At 38.5% G+C, this 20,970-nt stretch overlaps 1 protein-coding gene across 4 annotated transcripts in view; it reads left to right on the forward strand.

Moving 5' to 3' along the window:
* The window catches only part of PTPRM (protein tyrosine phosphatase receptor type M), a 784,215-nt gene that overhangs the window by 302,975 nt on the left and 460,270 nt on the right, over positions 1 to 20,970 (forward strand). For all 4 annotated transcript variants that reach the window (XM_063077465.1, XM_063077466.1, XM_063077467.1 and 1 more), the window contains exon 4: positions 9,003 to 9,081. In XM_063077465.1, the coding sequence (XP_062933535.1) occupies positions 9,003 to 9,081 (79 nt within the window). The remainder of the gene's footprint in view (positions 1 to 9,002; positions 9,082 to 20,970) is intronic.

Below are 20,970 nucleotides of genomic sequence, written 5' to 3' on the forward strand. Positions count from 1 at the left end.
CACAATGTTTTTGTCAACTGAATAATATAACCTTATTTTAAGTTTACTTCTATTTAAAGATGCCTTACCTAGTTCGTTGTTGATTCATTAACATTGAACCCATGGCCAACAACACTATGACTCGCATCCGAACAAAGCTGATCTAGCGTGTGTGTGTTCTCTGTGAGGCTCACCTCAGCCTTCTTGCACTTAGCAATACTAGACAGCACTTGCATGCTACACTTGGGGCCGTTTTTAAAATCAAAATCGCCAATAAAATGCACAAAAATGTGAAAAATGTGGCACTAAGCCGACCATGACAAGGATACATTTTACAGTATGGAAGCTGCAACAAAACAGAGCATCTCCTTGTTTGACCTCAGCTCAACATGTGCCTTGCGCTGCTCAAATTTGTTGCTGCTCTATGCATGTAGCAAGTGACCATGAAAGCTTTGCACGTATTAATCCTGGAGTTGGAAATAAACTTTAGGGAGTAGGCAGGTTCACAGATACAGAGTCTGCGAATGAGGGGGACTGACTATTTTCTGCTAAGCTAAGTAAAAAAAAAAAAAGTGATGTAAAATTAAGAATTATGTTGCAGCAAAATTATGCCAGAATAAGATAGGATGGCTCTGTGATTCTGTCATACTGATTCACAGCTTTTCAAATAATCACAATTTAGATTGGGCTAGGGGGCAAAGACATTTTTGGTAAAAATATGTTTGTTTTGTAAAAACCAAGTCATTTAGTCTAAATCTAGCTAACATCAAAGGATATGGTATAAAATGAGGTCTGAGGGTCAGGTTTTAATATTAAAGTATTACAAAGTCTCAGCAGTTAAGTTTTTTTTAAATAGAAGATTTGACTTCTAAATCAGTTGCTTTTTATTTTATTTTGCCCAGTGTTTTGGTGTCTATAAAGTAATTAATTTATATGGTTATGTTTTGGTATGTTGCAATTATTTTAAAAATTTGGTAATGGTACTACAGGCTTAAATGGGCATTTAAAACACTAGACATACCCTGTACTGGCCAGCTGCAAAAAAACTTGAAAAACAAAACAAAACCCAAAAAAACTCACCACACATGTAATATAATTGGAAACAATTCAAGCCAGGGACAAGGTTTTCTCTCAGTTCTTGCTGGAATAGGAGGCTCCCACGTGTAGTGCAAGGCATATTGTATTTGGCTGTGACAAAGTATTGCTTTTGACATGTGCTTTCTTGTTAACCAGAGTAATGAGTGTGTTGGTGAGCCAAGTAGGAAAGTTTTCTCCAGAAACAGGAGGCTAGATAGTAAATATTTCAGGCTTTACAGACCAGATGGTCTCCATGGCAACTACTCAACTCTGCTACTATTGTGTGAAAGCAGCCACAACCAGTATGTAAATGATGAACAGGGCTGTGTTCCAATAAAACTTTATTCATGAACACTGAAATTTGAATGTCATGTGTTTCTTATGTATCATAAAATATTCTACTTCTTTTGTTTTTTCTCCCACCATTGGAAGCTATAAAAACCACATTTAGCTTTTGAGCAAAACAACATGTAGCAGGACAGATTTGGCCCATTGACTGGAGTTTGCCAGCTCCTGTCTTAAAATTTATATTGTTAAAAGCATGTCATATGACTCTTCCCTGCATCTCCATTTCCAGGTCAAATAGTAATTACTACATAACTTCCTTAAGTCTGGAAGTAAAATTTTTATAAATTTTATAAGTTTATATCTACATATTAAAGGATGTATATATGTATGTGTGCATATGCATGGTAGTGTGTTTTATGTGTATGTGTGTATATATATATATTTATATATATGTATTTGTATTATATATATATATATATAGTTTCTCATACTTGCTAGTTAAGGTAATTTGGTAACATGAAAACTGTTCATACTTGGAAGTAAAATAGACCGAGGATTATACCCTAACTCTGTAAAACTACTTGTGTGACCTCAAAAAAATTGCTTATCCTTTCTGAGTCAGTCTACCCATCCCTGAAAAGGAGTTAAGATAACTTACCTCATATGGTTGATGGGGGAAAATTAGATAGTATATACAAAAGATACCTGGACATGGAAATATGCAAATAAATAAATATTTTTTGAATTACCAAATTATTCTTTAAAAAAAAGAAAGACTTGGTGTGGCTCTCTAAAGAAACCCAAGCCTTACTTTTAATACATATTTCCAACATATTCTGTTCTGTTTGATAAAAATAAAGATGGCACACCCCCAAATCAATTTCTTACACCCTTTTTTCTTTTTCCAGTGGTACTATTGGTATTCTCGTGGTGGTGTTTCCTTTGACTCAGCATTTTGGGATCTGCATACTGGTGTTCTCAGACATTCCTGTGACTCCCACTGGGTCTGCACACGCTTGTTCTGCCTCACATAGAGCAGTGCTTGCACTTTCAGTAGAGTAGTTCCTTATCTGACAAAAAGAGAAAAAATACAATTTCTGCTTTTGAGTCTTTCCTGGCAAAGGCACTGGCTAGAAAGGAGTACAAAGTGGAAAACTAGCCAAATACCAAGAGTTATGACAATGAAATACTTCATGGGATTCTAAAGTCTGTTTTTCAGAAACCTAATGAAGATGGGCCTCATCTTTTGAGCTGCATGTTTCAAGCCTCTTGTTTGTCAGAAGTTACAAAGCAAATCCCTCAACAGTGAGGTGTGTAAAATAAAGCTAACGGTCAATCTAAAACTGCTCTATGTCATCTAAATTTGGTTATCTTCATTTAATCATATTAATTTCAAAACAGCAAACTTTTCAGTGCAAACAATACCTACTTTATAATTGTGGTATGTATTGAAACAGTTATATACTGAATTGTAAACTTAAGCAGCTGATAAAACTTGTACTCACAGGTCCCTTAACAAGTTACTAAGAGCTAGAAAATGCTCTTCTGAAAAACTTGCTTCAATTTTTTAAGATACGCTAAAGTTATTGCTTCAAACTTGTAACAAATAATTCAATTTCTTATGTATAAACACCTGAATATGTGATAGAGGGAGTGTGTGTGTGTGTGTGTGTGTGTGTGTGTGTAGGTGTAGGTGTAGACACGTACACATGAACATATCGCCAGAGTGTTTTCCTCTTCTTGTCTCTCAATTAGGTTTAATCAGTCAGTGCTGGAGCCTGCCAGGTTTGAGAAGTTTACTTTCAAAAGTTCTAATTACCTGAAAGGGGCAGGCCCTTGCTGTCCAAGTGGATTCGTAAGCAGATGCTGTCTGTGTTTGCGTCTTGATTCTAGTTGGGAGACTGGGGGAGCACTTGAAGGTGCGAAGTAAGCATGTGCTCTGCTCCTCTGTGTGTCCTTGTGGACAGGTCATCTTGCCGGGAGAGCTGGAGCACTTGGCTTGTCACTAAGCCTCTCTTTGCCTTAGTCTAGACAGGATGAAAGGCCAGTGCTTGCTGGGGCGTCTGTGAGTTTAGACTAGCAGGCAGAGAGAGGCCTGCTGAGGGCGTGCCAGCCGCGGTCAGGCCTCTTGTGTGGAAATATTCCTGTATTGAAATCTGTCATTTGGCCATTGTTGCTTTGCTCTGTTCTTTCATCGCATTCCTTATTTTTCTCCAGCCAAAGCTTAAATATCATAAAACTGTATAATTTTTTGGATCCCCCAGAGCATGTAGTAAATCTTCTATAAATATTTAAATTGAAAGAATTGCTGAGAGTAAAAATTCCCAGGGCCATTCTTTGATGTGATGGATGAGAAAAACAGATTCAAAGAAGTTAAGGTGGCTTTTCTAGGTCTCTAATTTCTTTACCTTCTTTTTTTCACTCTCCTTTTCTTTGATAGGGCCATGGCCCTGTATTGGTTAAAATAAAAAATTATGGATTAAATTTACACATACAGGTCAACTTAAAAAACAGATCCACACTAACACGTGTTTATTATTATTATTATTAATATATTTTTTTTACATTCTATGATGTTGCAGAGCAGTGGGAGGGAGGGGGAAGGGGAAAGGGGAAGGAAATGGGATGGAAGAAGGAGGAAGGAGGAGGGGTAGGATCGAGGCCTGTGGCAGCCCCTCATTCCCACAGGGGATACCGGGAGGCTTCCAGTGGTAGCTTGGTCATTGCCGGACTGGGTGCAGATGTCAGAGGGGTGTGGCAAAAGCCCTTTCCCCCATGACCCCAGCTCTGGAACCGGTGCCCTTCTTGCTGCTGCCCAGTGGTCATTGCTGGGCTTGTTGCACATATCAGGTGGGTGTGACTGAGGTCCTTGGCCCCCCCACCACCCCAGCTTGGGAGTGCCCAGGGCACTTCCTGCAGTGGTTTGGTGGTAGTCACTGGGCTGGTTGCTTGTGTTGGGGGTGTGTGGCCAAGGTCCTCAGCCCCTCCACCACCCCAGCTCCAGAGCACCTGGGGCGCTTCCTGTGGTGGCTCAGTGGTCATCACTGGGGTGGTTGCATGTGTCAGGAGGGTATGGCCAAGGCCTTTGGCTTCCACTCTCGGGACTGGTTGCAGGTGGCAGGGGACATGGCTGAGGCCCACGGCCCTACTCTCTTTCTGTCTTGGTAGCCCAGGGGACTTCTGGTCCTTCTAGATGTTATATGTGTTCTTTGGTGAAATGGGACCTTTACTAGTTAATGTCCAACTTTGTTTCTGGTTGTGGGTACTTTGTTTTTTCTTTCAGTTCTGTGTTGGATTATTTGCTGTTCCCACCACTTAAACTCTGCACTGGAACTGATTTGTTGTCCTTTGCTTACTTCTAAAATGGGGGAACTTCCTGTGCGAACCAGTACTTGAGCTGTGTGGTTGAGTTAAATTGCTGCTTTGCTGCTGATTCTCTAGGGAAGCCTTTTTTTGTGCTGCTCAGGTTTTAATGGCTGACTTTATAGGTACTGATGGGTCTAGTAAGATTCAGTATACCTGGGTTGTGTAGAAACTCTGATCTGGGCCTGAGTCTTTTCATCAAATTGCACCCCCTGCAGTTCTATATTCCTGACCAGTCTCTTCTGAGTGGTCCTGCGCTGATTGGGGGGCAGGTCAGCTGTCCTTGCTGTGCCCCAGTATTCTCCTGGTGGGCCCGTCTCCCCCACTGCCTATGCTCCAAACACTTCCCATGGGACGGGCCGTGCTCTGGTCCCTTGCGATGACTCACTGGCCTCTGAGTGGCTCCTTTTTTTCAGTTCTTGTGGCTCCTCCCTCCTGTGTGGGTCCACAGGCATCCTATTAGTGGTCTTGCTGGCCTGGGGGCCACAAAAGCCCTCTTGTCCCCTGCCACCTCCAAGCAACTCCATCTGAAGGGCACAGCTGCGGCTTTGCCAGCTCCTGCTTGAAGCAGCTGGGGCTCAAAACAGTCAGAGCGGTTCTTTCTTTCTCTCATCATGGCTTCTCCCGCCTTCATGCACTCTGTAGGTCTCTCCTCTTCCCCTGAGCTCCAGTGGCCCCACGTTAGCTGTTGTTGCTTTTTTGGACTTGTAAATTGGTTTATTTGTGGGAGAGAGTGACGCTGGGGACCATCTATTCCGCCATCTTGACCAGAAGTTCTGATAGATTTTTCTCCACATGAACATGTTTTGTATGTATACTGTATTCTAAGAGTTAATGGATCCTTGCAAAGAATAAGGATAATTTTATTTTTACTAGAAGCTTCAGTCCTTGTAGCTGATAAAGTAAAATGTATTTTTTATAAGAAGGAAAGCTTTGATAAGGAAAGGGTTCTTCATCTGTTCTGTTCATGATATATTCCAAGTGCTTACCACAGTGCCTGAAAGATAGGTGATCCTCAGTAGAGCCTTGAGTTGAAGGAATGAATGAATGAAAGAGTCAGAGGGAGAAAAGAAGGAAGAGGGGAAGGGAGGGAGGGAAGAACTAAAGGAAGAAGGGAAAGGGGGCAGGTGGAAGGAAGGTCTGATGAACATTTCTGGGTTGGGCTTTCAAAATCAAGTTTTATGACCAGAGTGATGATGCTCTTGGGTCACTTGTGGTAATGACGTCAGCAGTCACCTCTCAGCTGTCCCTGTAGAAGTCATTTTGCCAGAGCAGCTGCAGGTGACTTCAGTGCCTACTGTTGCTATTTCCCATGACATTTGTCTAGGGGCCCTATTGTGAGGCCTTCTGGAATGCTTATTTTTCTCCTTGCTCTTAGTATTCATCTTTTTGTCCTCGCAATTGTCCTCTTGCAGATTTTAGTAGTGGAGAGAGAAATTAGCATGGTCCCATTGCAGGAATATCCATGTATCTCTTCCTTTCTTTTGTATGGTTAGTGAAAAAAATATATTAAACTTATGAATAGGACGAGGTTTTATTTCATTTCTCTTCTTCTGTTGTGCCTCTTCTCTCCGCTGCTTGCTTTACGTTTTGTTGGGACAGTGTTGTGGCACAGTGCCATCTAGTCTAGCAGGAGTTTCTGGGATGACTTCTTGTACTGGTAGTCTGGGAAACCCCCTGAGCTTTTCCTTTTTGGGCTCTGTGAATTACTTCGTCCAGTTTTGCATCCGTGGTTCAAACATAAACAATGCAGATCTAGGACCGAAGTGTTTTTTTAGGCAATGTGTAATAGCTAAAACATCATTTGGGATCTGAAAGATTGAGTTTTTAAATTATCTCTACAATAGACTCATTGCATGTTTTTGGACAGTTACTTTGTACCTAAATTTCTTCATTTTTTGAAATATGAAATTCTTAAATGTTTACATGAACTAATAAATAAAATAATGGATTAATATCTACATAGTGCATGTAACATATATGCTTAGTAAACGGTAACTTATAATTACTTTTTTAAATCAAAATTTTTATGGAGATAATTGTAGAGTCATGTGTAGTAGTAAGAAATAATAAATATATTCCTGTGTACAGGTTACGCAGTTTTCCCAAATGGTAACATTTTGCAAAAATACAGTATAATGTCACAACCGGGATATTTGACATTGCTACAATCTACAGAGCTTATTCAGATTTCCCCAGTTTTACTTGTGCTCCTGTGTGTGTGTGCATGTGCATGTGTGTGTGTATTTAGTTCTGTGCAATTTTATCACCTGAGTAGGTTTGTGTATCCACCACCACAGTGAAGATGCTGAAAAGTTCCAACATAACAATCATCGTTCAGGCAATTCTTTTGTAAGCATATCCCTCTGCCTCCAACCCCTTCTCCCTCCATCCCCAACTCCTGGCAACCAATAATCTGTGTTTCATTTCTAAAATCTTGGCATTACAAAATGTTTCTTATATGGATTCATGCATTATGTAATGTTTTGAAATTGGCTTTTTTGACTCGGCATAATTCTCTGGCGATTCATCCAAGTTATTGGGTATATCAGTAGTTGGTTCCTTTTCATTGCTGAGTGGTATTCCATAGTATGGAAGGGGCACAGTCTGTTTAGTCATTCACTAGTTGATGGACATCCGAGCTCTTTCCAGTGTTTGGAGATTAAAAATAAAGCTTATATAAACATCTGTGTGCAGGTTTTCGTATGAATGACAGTTTTCATTTCTCCAGGAGTGCAATTGTTGGGTTGTGCTTTAAGACTTATGGTCTTCATTTCATATTCCATAATGAGTCATGGTCCCCTTGGAGATATATTTCATTTTGTGTGTAAATGGAGGTTAAAATAACATTTATGTGGATCTTTCAAATAATAGCCTGACAAATGACACTGTTAGCCAATCAGGTTAAGAAAACTGATAGCTCTCTCACTGGTTCTTCTTTCTCTTTTAGTCTCAATTTCACTGATGTGGCTCTACCATCTCAGAAAAGTCAATCATTCTTAGAACCTCAGGGTATTTTGTCCTTTCCCCCCTGTCTGCTCCCATGATCAGGCATTTCCTGAAGCCTCCTGATTTTACCATGGTGGAAATTTTTATATCATTCTCCTCTTAATTCATACTTCTCCTGTCTGAATTTCAGTTAGCGTAGTCTCTTTTTTATATTGTTAATAGAGTATCTTTCTTGGTGTCTCTGCTCTACAAGGAGAGCCATCTGTAACCTCGTCACAGCTGACTTGTGTAGCAATAGGTCCCAATTCTGTCTCCATGGCCACAGTCATGCCTGCCTCAGGGCCTCTGCACACACCCCAGAATGAGGCTCCCCCTCTTCACGCTGTGAGCGCGTTCCCACTGTCAGCTGTCAGGTCCCATTTGTATATGTTGTTGTAGTACCCTGTACTTCCTTTTTTAACACTTACAGTATTTTTGTTAGTTGTATAGAACCTAGAACATGGTTCAGTCTGGTCAGAGAGTTACCTTCAGGCATGTTATCTAAAGTGAACCTATCTAACCTAAATCTTAATATTGCCTTTTGAGGGAAAAAATTTGGATGGGTGTATAGGGGATGGGTTTAATATAAAATAAAACTTTTAAAACTCTTTAGACTTTTTATCTCATGCTGAGTATTTCTCACAAACAACTATGGCTCTGGTTGGGCCATCCTTCCCATTTTCTGAGATTCTTGGACCTGGAGCCCCACAGACTCCTCTGCCTCTGTTCCCCCATCTTTCATCCATGTGTTGACTCACCAACAAGCTGCTGTCTCTGCGTACGCAGAGTGTGCCTGTCGTCCCCTGGCGCCCTCGCCTGCGAAGGACCCTTATAGATTTTCTCAGGATAATTGCCCCCCATCTGATTTTGGTGAATAATTATTACAGTATTATTCTGTGTGATTATTTGATTAATGTTTATCTTCTCTCCAAAATTTAAGTTCTGTGACCTGAAGGACTTTGATACCCTGCTCCCCACTGTATCTCTAGCCTTAGTAAATGACTCCAAGACCTTGTCTTCTAGATATCTGCTCTTAAGCATGGTCCCACCTTCTCAGGTGAATCCTTAAGGTAGGGTGCTATCCGACCCACCTACTACCCATTACCCTGCCTGAAGACCGGGTTGGGGTCTGACTTATCTTTGAAGCCGGACCCTGGAGCACTGAGTGGCAGATGTTATGTGCTCGGTCTACTGATATTTGTTGTCAACATGAATGGATGAGTGAAACAGTATGCCTTATATATTGGAGACATTTGGTAAAAGTCTACAAAATGAGTGAATAATGCAAATCTTTCTAAATTTTTCAGGTGATTTTTGAGGTGATCACTTTTGGACATCAAGGCTACCTCGCTATTGATGAAGTGAAGGTGTTAGGACATCCGTGCAGTAAGTTGTCTCTACCTTTAAATGTTTGGGTACATCATTGGGGGCATATTCACATTATGGGTTAGAAGATGGAACTAAAACCTGGGAGAAGTCATTCTGCCAAGGGAGTTCCCTGACAGGTTTCTATGTGCTTTGCCAGCCCAGGTTCCAAACACATGTATTTTATGTGTAAATGTCATGGTTTGTATGTATCTAAGTGTCTTTTAAAATGAAAATCAGGAATGGGGAATAAAGGAATTCCTTAGTATGCTTGGATATCCAGCTTATTTGTTGCCATGGTCTTTGGATTTCCTTTTTAATAATAGCACAAGGTTAAAAATATTGAGAATCTGTGCATTTTGTTCCTAAGTCCAGCATATTTCTGGTATAGTTCCTTAGGTTTTATCACAAAGTTTTAAACAATATAGTCACAAACAGTCCTAGGATTTGTCAAATATGAAACCTACCTAAACCACCTGGGCACCCCAGAAATGGCCTGTTCTTCATCTTTCAAAAATTAGTACTTTCGGGGTTGTATTCATGAAGTCTCTACCCAATCCTACTTCCTGGAGTGTTTCCTCTATGTTTTCTTTCAGGAGTTTTACTGTTTCCAGATGTATATTTAATTATTTAATCCATTTTGAGTTGATTTTCGTATATGGTGGGAGGTATGGGTCTAGTTTCATTCTCCTACATATGAATATCCAGTTTTCCCAGCACCATTGGCTGAAGAGGCAGTCTCTTCCCCAGTGTGTAGACTTGATGCCTTTGTCAAAGATCAGATGGCTGTAGGTGTGTGGGTTGATTTCTGGATTCTCTATTCTATTCCATTGATCTGTGTGGTTGTTTTTATGCCAGTACCATGCTGTTGTGGTTATCATAGCTTTGTAGTATAGTTTAAAGTCAGGTAGTGTTATGCCTCCAGATTTATTTATTTTTTTGCTTAGGATTTCTTTGGCTATTTATGGTCTTTTGTTATTCCATATAAATATCTAGATAGTTTTTTTTGCCATTTCTGAGGAAAGTATCATTGGAATTTTGATGGGGCTTGCATTGAATCTGTAGGTCACTTTGGGTAATATGGACATTTTCACAATGTTAATTTTTCTGATGCAAGAGCATGGGTTATCTTTCCATCTTCTTCTGTCCTCTTTAATTTCTCCCAACAGTGGTTTGTATTTCTCTTTGTAGAGATTTTTCACATCTGTTTTAGTCCATTTTGTGTTGCTATAACAGAATACTTGAGACTGGGTAATTTATAAAGAAGAGAGGTTTATTTGGCTTATGATTCTGGGATGGTTGCATCTGGCATGGGCTTCAGGCTGCTTCCACTTATGGCGGAAAGTGGCAGGCTGCTGGTGGGTATGAGCAGATCACATGGCAAGAGGAAGCAAGAGAGAGACAGAGAGGAGGTACCAGGATCCTAGAAACAACAAGCTCTCATGGGAACTAATAGAGCAAGAACTCATTCACTACCCCTCTTCCCCTCTGGAGAGCATTAGTCTATTCATGAGGGATCCACCCCCATGACTCAATCAGTTTCCAACACTGCCACATTGGAGATCAAATTTCCACATGAGTTTTGGAGGGGACAACACATCCAAACTCCATCAACATCCTTGGTTAACTTTATTCCTAAGTATTTTATTTTTTTGGTGCCTATTGTAAATGGGCTAGCTTTCTTGATTTCTTTTTCTGCATGTTCACTGTTGGGGTATAGAAATGACCCCCAAAGCACAGGCAGCCAAAAGAAAAATAAACAAATGGGATTATATCAAATTAAAAAGCTTCTGCACAGCAAAAGAAACAACAGAGTGAAAAGACAACCAACATAGTGGGAGAAAATATTTGCAAAATATACATCGGACAAAGGATTAATATCCAGAATATACAAGAAACTCAAACAACTTTATAGCAAAAAACCAAATAACCCAATTAAAAAATGGGCAAAGCAGCTGAATAGGCATTTCTTGAAGGAAGAATATACGAATGACCAACAGACACATGAAAAAAATGCTCAACATCACTCAGTATTCGGGAAATGCAAATTAAAACCACTTTGAGATCCCATCTCACTCCAGTTAGGATGGCTAATATCCAAAAAACTGAGAATGATAAATGCTGGTGAGGTTGTGGAGAAAAGGAAACTCCCATACACTGTTGGTGGGACTGTAAAATGCTGCAGCCTTTATGGAAAATGATATGGAGTTTCCTCAAACAATTACAGATAGATCTACCATATGACCTAGCTATTCCACTGTTGGGTATATACCCAGAGGAATGGAAATCATCATGCTGAAGGTATACCTGCACTCTCATGTTTATTGCAGCACTATTTATAATAGCCAAGAGTTGGAACCAGCTCAAATGTCCATCATCAGATGAGTGGATAAGGAAACTGTGGTATATCTACACAATCGAATACTACTCTGCTATAAAAAAGAATGAAATACTACCATACACAGCAACATGGATGGACTTAGAGAAAATTATATTAAGTGAAACAAGTCAGGCACAGTAAGAGAAATACCACGTGTTCTAACTTATTTGTGGGAGCAATAAATAAATAAATAAATTAAATAAATAAATAAATAAATAAATAAATAAATAAATAAATAAATAAATAAATAAATAAATACTAATACTTTAAAAAAGTACAGTGGGTCATAACCACACTTTTTTTTAACACCTAGTATGAGTATCTCTTCAACTTTTGTCATATTTGCATGTGAACCTTTCTCCTTAAATAAGTAAAATAGTGCAGATTGCCAGCCCCATCTTGCCCCACTCCCCAGGGGCCACCACAGTGGGGAGCTTGACCACAGTGGCCACTGCAGTAGAGGTGCTGGCCACAAGGACACGGGGAGCTGGTGCTGCACCTCTTCCCGCCTTCCCCTTGAAAGATGACCCTTGCCTCCAGTAGCTGGACGTTCTTCACTGTCTCGGCCTTTTCATCCTTGAGCTCAGGGCAGCCCCAAGTCAGATTGTCAAGGCGGGCAGGCTAGACCCTGTGCTCATTCCCTCCTAGCTGTCAGGTGATCAAGGAAAGCAGGTTGTGGCCTTTTGCACTCTGTCATGGGAGCCGAGCCTCTACTTTTACCAAGAAACATACAGTGCTGAGCAGTCAGGTCCTGCAGCATCTGTGTGTGCATGTGCTGGGTTTCCCACAACCACTATGTATTCAGACAAAGCAAAATAGCAAGGTTTACCTTTTATAAATTCTAATGAATTGTATCCAACCATGTAAATTTCTCTGTATTCTTGTTTTTTTTTTTTTTTTCTTCCACTTATTTATTTTTGTGCTTTTTTATGAACAGGTAGTGTTTCCCCTTAGTTTTTCTCTGTTGAGAACATTGCTGCAGTGAACGTTTGTGTGTGTGCCTCTCGGGACAATGTACACGAGCCTCAGCGGGGTGTGTTCTTAGGTGCTGAAGTGCTGGGATGTAGGGTAGGCACATTTGTAGTTGTACAAGATGCTGCCAAATTGCTATGAAAAGTGTCTGAACCAGTTTATATTCCCACCAGCAATGCATGGGAATTTTATTTTCCCTATATCCTTGTCCAGAATTGATCTTGTCAGACTTTACATTTTTGGCCATCTGAGGGGTGGCAGCCTGCTTTATTTTTAGGATCCCTGGCATTAAATAGAAACTGGCTAGTTCATACATGTTATGGGTCTCTGCTTTTGGCTCCTACCCAAATCGTGAGAGAATGGTTATATCTACAATATTAGAAATATAAGCACTTGCAGGAATGCCTCAGCTTTTTATTGAGTGGTTTTGAGTAGGTCAGTAGATCATTCTCCTTAGTAGTTACAGAGAAGACATGTGTGGTTGTTTGTCTGAGGTTATCGTAATACGCTGTCTAATTCTATCTAGAGGGGTTTTTTTCTCTCTGATATCTTTATTTGGTGCTCTGAAGCTTGCCAAACATGTAAGTAAATGTACAGTGATCACCTCGTTCATTACTAAGGCAGTCATTACTTTTATAGCATGTCACATTTGCCTTTTCTTCTGTGTCAGCAAGACTGAATAGTTTAAGAATTTCTACCCCCTTTTCTTGAAAAGACAGGAAAATGAACAAAGCTATACCTAATTGAAACAGCAGGGCAAATTTAGGAAACAGAATATAATTACCTGAGTTGGATCTTGGCCAAATCCTCAGAGTAACAGCCTCTGGCTTAGAAAAGTGCCCTGGGATCTTCTAATATGCGTAAATGTCCATGGCCTCTGATTCACCTCTTACAAGGAGGTGAGAAAATAAGAGCCAGTAGTACTGCATGCCTACTAAGTGTTGAGTGCTCTTATGGTATATGCTCTGTCTCTATTTCTTAGAGGAAGCTTCACTGCAAGGCAGTCTTTGCTGCACTGAGCACAAGTGCAAACCCCAAGGTTGCACAGGTCTTCCTATTCTATATCCTGGGTTCCTTCTACCTCTGGTCCCTGGCCAACATAAAAGCTCCTGATTTTGGCCCCTTCCATTCCACTGGATTTCAGTCATTGCGTTCAGCAAAGACATAAACACTTAATGCTTATCCCTTTATCAGTGCGTTCCTGAAATGTCTCCTGCAGTTTTATTCATTCCTTAGGAGACAGCTTCCTATGGCCATAGAAACAGTGTTTACGTCTCTCCTTTGGAGAATATCTGTGCTAATACCTAATTGGCTTTGCAAACTGCTGTTAGGAGGTGCAGATTGCAAAAAAGGCTTTGAACCAAGGTGATGTATGATACAACAGTATTTTGAACTGCAAGCTTTAAATGGTTTTGATGATAGCCCTTCTGCAGTTATTTTTTCCTGAATCTCTAAGTTTATGGGAAAAACTTGCAAATAAAAATTTTAAGGAAGGCAATAGTTTGATCTTAAAATGGAAAGCTTTGTAGGTAATATGTTACAAGATTTTCTATCAAAATTTCTAAATAATAATCTATTATTTAGAAATTTTGATGCTCATTAAATTTATATTCCAAAGGAGCATAACTGTTTCATATCTAAAATCATGCTTTTCAAATGGATGCAAAATGGCTGAATCTCATTTACATCCCTGAAAAGGCTCCTGTTTGGATTCATACAGGTTTATGAGTAGTCATTGCAACATTTTTTTAATAGTAGCTGTTCTGATACAAGTATACAGTTGCTCATAAAATTGATTTTAATGTAGTGACAGTAAGATGCCAGATCAGCTTGAAATGTGGAGATGGCTGTGCAGAATCAGCAGCTCTCTAGCTTAAGACCACGTCTGATAAACATGGATCATTTGGTATGCACATTGAAAATATATTTTGAATTTGATTCCATAATCCTGGTAGGAGAAACTGAAGAAGCATTTTATCAGCTTCCTACTATTTCCTATTTTCAAATACGTTATGAGCTATGCATCTATGGGCATTTCTATTATTATTACCTTGTGGTGCCAATATATTTTTATATCTTATAAGCCATATGTAATTTTAAACAGGTTTATTGAGATATGATTCATATATCATATAGTTTATTCATTTAAAGTATAGAATTAAGGGCCGGCCCCGTGGCTTACTCAGGAGAGTGCGGCGCTGGTAGTGCCGAGGCCGTGAGTTCGGATCCTATATAGCGATGGCCAGTGTGCTCACTGGCTGTGCGTGGTTCAGACAACACCAAGCCAAGGGTTGCAATCCCCTTACCGGTCAAAAAAATAAAAAACAAACAAACAAACAAACAAAAATAAAGTATAGAATTCAGTGTTTTTTACTATATTCACAGAGTTGTGTAACCACCACCATAATCAATTTGAAAACATTTTCATTGCCCTCCCCCAAATCCCTGTACCTATTACTAGTCATAGTCTATTCCCTCTGGCCTCCATCCCCAGCCCTAGGCAACTATTAATCTACTTTCCATCTCCATAGATTTGCTTGTTCTTTACAGTTCGTTTCAATGTAGTCACACAATATGTGGTCCTTTATGACTGGCTTATTTCATTTAGCATAATGTTTTAGGGTTCATTCATGTTGTAGCATGTATTAATAGTAATATTCCGTTTTGTGGATATGTCATAGTTTTTAGTCATTCATCAGTTGATGGATGTTCAGGTTGTTTGCAGCTTTCCACCATTTTGAGTAATGCTGCTGTGAACATTTATTTGTAGGTTTTTGTATGGACATTTGTTTTCAATTCTCTTAGGTATATACTTAGGAGTGGAATTGCTGGGTCACACGGTAGCTCTATATTTAGCACTTTGAGAAACTTTTAAATTGTTTTTCAAATTGGCTATTTTACATTCCATAGAGCAGTGTATGAGGAGTCTTGCCAACACTTACGTATTTTTTTTATCATACCATCCTAGTGGGTTTGAGTTGGTATCTCATTGTGGTCTGGATTACCTAATGGCTAATGATGTTGAGCATCTTTTTGTGTGCTCCTTGGCCATTGGTATATCTTTTGGGGAGAAATGTCTATTCATATCCTTTCCCAATTTTTAATTGAGATATTTATCTTTTGATTTTTCAGTTGTGGGAATTTTTTATATATCTAGATACAAATCTGTTATTAGATGTATGATTTGAAAAATTTCCCCCCAATCTGTCCTTTCATTTTCTTGATGGTGTCCTTTGCAGCACAAAAGTTTTAAATTTTGATGAAGTCTAATTTTCTATTTTTTCTTTTGTCACTTTTGCCACTTGTGTTATTTGGTGTTGTATCTGAGAACACTTTGCCTAATCCAAGATCACAAAGGTTTTCTCCTGCGTTTTCTTCTAAGAGTTTTAGAGTTTTAATTCTTACATATAGGTCTCTGAGCTGTTTTGATATTTGTGTACCGTATAAGGGAGTGATACAACTTTATTTTTTTTGCATATGGGTGTCTGGTTATTCCAGCACTATTTGTTGACAGACTATTCTTTCCCCATTGAATTGCCTTAGCACCTTTGTTGAAAATCAGTTAACCATAAATATAAAGGTTTGTTTCTGGACCCTCAAATATATTCATTTGACCTATGTGTTTATTCTTCTGCAAGTACTATACTGTTTTAATTACTGTAACTTTGTAGTAAGTTTAGAAATTGGGATCTGTGACTCCTCCAACTTTGTTCTCTTTTTTCGATATTGTTTTGGCTAATTTAAGTCCGTTGTATTTCCAAAAGGATTTGAGGATCAGCTTGTGAGTTTCATCCAAAAAATACTAACTGGGATATCGACAGATATTGCATTGAATCTGTAAATCGCTTTGCTATCTTAACAATTTTAGGTTTTCTGATCTGTGAACATGGAATATCTTTCCTTTTACCAAGGTATTTTAAAATTCTTTCAATAGTGTTTATAGTTTTTAGAATACAAGTTTTGTACTTCTTTGGTAAGATTTGTTCCTAAGTATTTTATTTTGATGCTATTGTAAATGGAATTGTTTTCTTAATTTCATTTTTGGGTTGTTTGTGCTACAATATAGAAATATAATGATTTTGTATAGTCATGCATCACTTCACAATGAGGATGCATTCTGATAAATGCACCATTAGTGATTTCATCATTGTGCAAACACAGTAGAGTGTACTTATACAACCCTAGATGGCATAGCCTGTGGCTTATACCACCATGTGTGTGTGCTCCATCCTTGACTGAAACATTATTACGTAGCACATGGTTGTATATTGATCTTGTATCCTGAGACCTTGCTGAACTTGCTTATTAGCTCTAATTGTTTTGTTCATTTGTTTGTTTGTTTTTGTGAACACTTAGGATTTTCTATATATAAAATCATGTCATTTTCAAGTAGAGTATCCAGATTCCTACTTTTTCAATCTGGATGCCTTTTATTCTTTTTCTTGCCTAATTTCCCCTGCTAGAACCTCCTGTACAGTGTTGAATAGAAGAGGAAAGAACAGACATCCTTGTCAATTTCCTAATTTTAGTCTTTCAGTATGATGAAAGCTGTCAGTCTTTCAGAATGATGTTAGCTGGGGGGTTCTCATAGATGCTTGTTTTCTGGAAGGAAGTTCTTTTTTATTCCTAGCTAGTCGAGTATTTTTATCATGAAAGAGTGCTGGGTTTTAGCAAATGCTTTTCCTTAGTCTATAAGATTATCATGCAGTGGCTGTCCTTATTCTATTGGTGTGGTGTGTTCTGTTGATTGATTTTTGGATGTTAAAGCAAGCTAGCATCCCTAGGATAAATCCCACTTGTTCATGGTGTATGATCATTTTTATATGTTGCCATGTAGCACATTAAATACAAAGTTATTTGCATATATGATACCTTGAATTCTAAAATCTTAAAATTATACGGGATCACATCCCAGTATTTTGCTACCAATTTTTAAAAAATAATATTATAAAGAAAAAGATATAAAACCCTTATAAACCCGTGTGCTATTTATTGGATAAATTGAGTACAAAATCTGAGACTCTTCTGTATTAATACTTTAACAATATGGAATAAGTCAGCAGTTTCTTTAAACATTTATTACATGTTAAATTCACAGTATGGCATTCTAGGTTCAAAATTAGTCAGCAGCTTTTTAAAACATTTAAGAAATGCCAATTCACAATATGGCATGATGGGTTCAAATAATTCTTATTTTAAAGAAAAAAAATTTTTTATTTATTAACTTATTTGCATAGCCATATATTGCTTACTTTCTTCCAGATTTAGATTTTTTATGAAGACTTATTAAACAGTGTAATTAAAATAAGAATAATAGTGAAAAATCAAAAATTAGAATTGTTTTCTGAATTATGTTCTGATGAATAAAGACAGATCCATGTGCTTTGGTTGAGGGATACATAGGACTCAGAATGGACTTTTCATTTTAGACATGTAGGAACTTAATTTAGATTTTTCTCCAAAGAAATATTATTCTTCTTCAAGATACAGATGACTTATAAAAGTTATTTTTATATAGTGCCTAACTTATTTTGTTTGATAAGAATATTGAATCTATTTTTTCAACTTGAAGAATTATTCTATTAAGACCTGTTCTTATTAAAGCAAAAGAAAATAATTTTGCCCTGAAACATGTGTTAAGAGCAAAGTTTCCTTCTTCAGTCACAAGAGTTACTTTGCCTCTTTGGCCCTGTAATCTCATTCATATAATGAGTATAATAATAATGTTTTCTTCATAGAGTAAATGCAGGGATTACATTAGTTAATGTACATAGGTACTTAGAAGTATTTGTAACACATTTGAAGAGCTTAATAAATGTGAGCTGTTATGTATTATTCTTAATATCATTACTACTACTAATACTACTAGGCTCTACATCTTGAAGACCCACTAGAATTAGATGGCTGCAAATGGTAAACCTACGTAGCTAATGCGATTGATTTCTTAGATGGGGGAATTTAGTTACATTCATTTTAGAATTCAGAAAATGTTTGCAAAATATATTGTTTTTCAGTGCTAGAGTAGACAGTACCAGGCTGTTCTTTTTGGCAGCAGTTGGCTTCCTCGTTTGTATAGATATGTTACACAAATAGAGAGAAATGTTAACTCTGTTTATTCTGGCAGTAGGGCAGGCATTTCATTCATTTTAGCCTGTGCCATTGAACTAAAATGTAAATTAAAATAAAAGGGAGTTAGGACTTGGTCTTCTTTTGTCCCACATCAGTTGGCACTTTGATCTCGCAAATTACTTTTCTCTGATTTTGTTGCTAGTATTTTGATGCATGCTTTGAAGAATCAATAATATTGAAACATTTAGAAAAAGATTTGCATCTTAGTCAATGATAATTCCTGGCTTTGGGATCAGAGGCTGATTTGAAATCAATTAACATCCCCAAACCTCTATTCTTTCTTAGTAAGAAGCAATAGAATATGGCAGGGATGAGAGAGTAGGAGAGTTGTACCAAAAAACTGTTTGTTATTCATGGAAGATATTTAATTTTTAGAACTGCAGATTTTAGGAGAAAGCTGGGATAGCATTTCGGAAGGGTATCCAGGAGACAAATAGGCGTATAAATTTGGAGAGAGAGTGTTTCTTTTTGAATATGAGGTGGATTGAAAGTTTTCATTCTGAAGGTGCTGTTCCTGGTGTTACAATGAAAGTAGGGCAGGGTTCAGAATGCACAGCTCAGTGTGGGATCTAAATTTGTCTGGCTATAGAGCTCTTTTGTGTGGGCTCTTTTCCAGTTTCCAGTGATAGATCAGTTATTTTAAATTGAAAGGAACATTTTTGAGGGCTAAGTACGAGACATATAGAATGCCTTGCTTACATCCTCTTGTGTAATCTTCACACCACCCCTATGAAGTAGGTACTTTTGAGAAAATTCCTGTTTTGCAAATATAAAAGCTTCCACAAATGCTTAGGCTTAGGGACTTTTGCATGTATTCAGAGGTAGGAAAGGGCTGAAGTATTGATGCTTGAGCACAAATGTGCTGAAATCCAAATCTCAGAATAATATCAGCCCTAAACTGCTTGCCAGCTGAAAATGGTTCTAGGATTGACAGCACTGGACAGGGAGAATCCAGGCATCTCAAAACTTTAGAAAATTATGGAAGCCTTTAGTGTTTATTGAAAAAACTTATGCACACCATTAGCAGAAAGTTTGACTTCCACGTTCTTGGAAGAAACTGATCAGGGAAATAGAATTCCACAGTCTCTTTTTCTTATTTACCATGCTGGATGAGTTACTATTTTCCATTAAGGTCAATTATCTTTAATTTGAAAAGGATAATTTGCTTATAAAAGTGTTTACTCTTAATAGACTTATATGTCTTCATCTGGTTTCCATTTGAGGTGTGGCTTAATTTTCTTAGCCAGATTATTTTTTTTCTGTCAGTCTTTTTCAACCAACCAACACTATTTCCTAGGCCAAAGGCAATCAGTTGGTTCTCCAGGAGGGCCCTCCCAAAATGTAATTTGAACAGGGTCATAAATTTTTTAGACTCTTAATCTCAGCATGCAAGTAATATGTACTGGCAGTCTTTGAGAAATACACACTGAGGATCAAAATAGTTATAAAAAAGTGATAACTTTTGGGCCAGCCCCGTGGCTCACTCAGGAGAGTGCGGCGCTGGTAGCACCAAGGCCGTGGGTTCGGATCCTATATAGGGATGGCCGGTGCACTCACCGGCTGAGCGTGGTGCAGACGACACTGAGCCGAGGGTTGTGGGGAGGGGGGGGAAGTGATAACTTTCATTCTCTGGAACTTGTCTTTATTAAGGATGGGAGTAAATAAAAGACCGAATATCACAAAATCATGTCTTTCACCCCCAAATTAAAAATGTAAGTCATATTCTAATAGACAACCCCCATGTGACGGTAAGTATTAGCAGATTGTATTGCTAAATTAGCTTTACACGTCTTTCTCTTTGGTTCAGGTAGCAAATGATGAAAACAAAGCCCTTAAGAAAGCAGTCTTCCAAGGCCAGACTTACTGTGGAAGAACAGTTCTTAGTAGACAAACAACAGTCCTGATATTCAAATATTTCTTTGTTGTTAAGTTTGCTGATAGGGCAAAGTGCATGTATTTCATAAGTTGCTCAAGAAAGGGAGAGGAGAGGTTAAACTAAAAGGCTCATTTTTTTTCTCGAGGGAGCTCGTGACATCAGTGGAAGCATGAGGCAGTCATCTAATACCACCCATCCCTCCTTGTGTCAGAGACCTAACTAGTTATAGTGACCTACAGCATGAGGGGAGCAGAATTAGGAGTCTGGGAGATAGACAGCAGAGAACAGCACTAGTGAGGCATCCACCATTCTTAGTGTACAAGATAATTTAAGCCTTTAGCAATCCACAGGAATATGTAAGGGGGGTGGGGGCAGTCACACACATGGGATGAGGTTTAGAGGTATTGTACTTAGGTATTATTGGGAGAAAAACTTTTCTTCTTCTCATTGGGTCCTGTAGTTGGGGGCCTGCAAGTTAACTGACAAGGAACGGATTAATGGGAGAAAAGACAGGTTTGTTTCCACAAGTGCAGGCAGGAACTCCCAGGAGTGG

This window comes from Cynocephalus volans, chromosome 13 (assembly GCF_027409185.1).
Source record: "Cynocephalus volans isolate mCynVol1 chromosome 13, mCynVol1.pri, whole genome shotgun sequence".
NCBI lineage: Eukaryota > Metazoa > Chordata > Mammalia > Dermoptera > Cynocephalidae > Cynocephalus > Cynocephalus volans.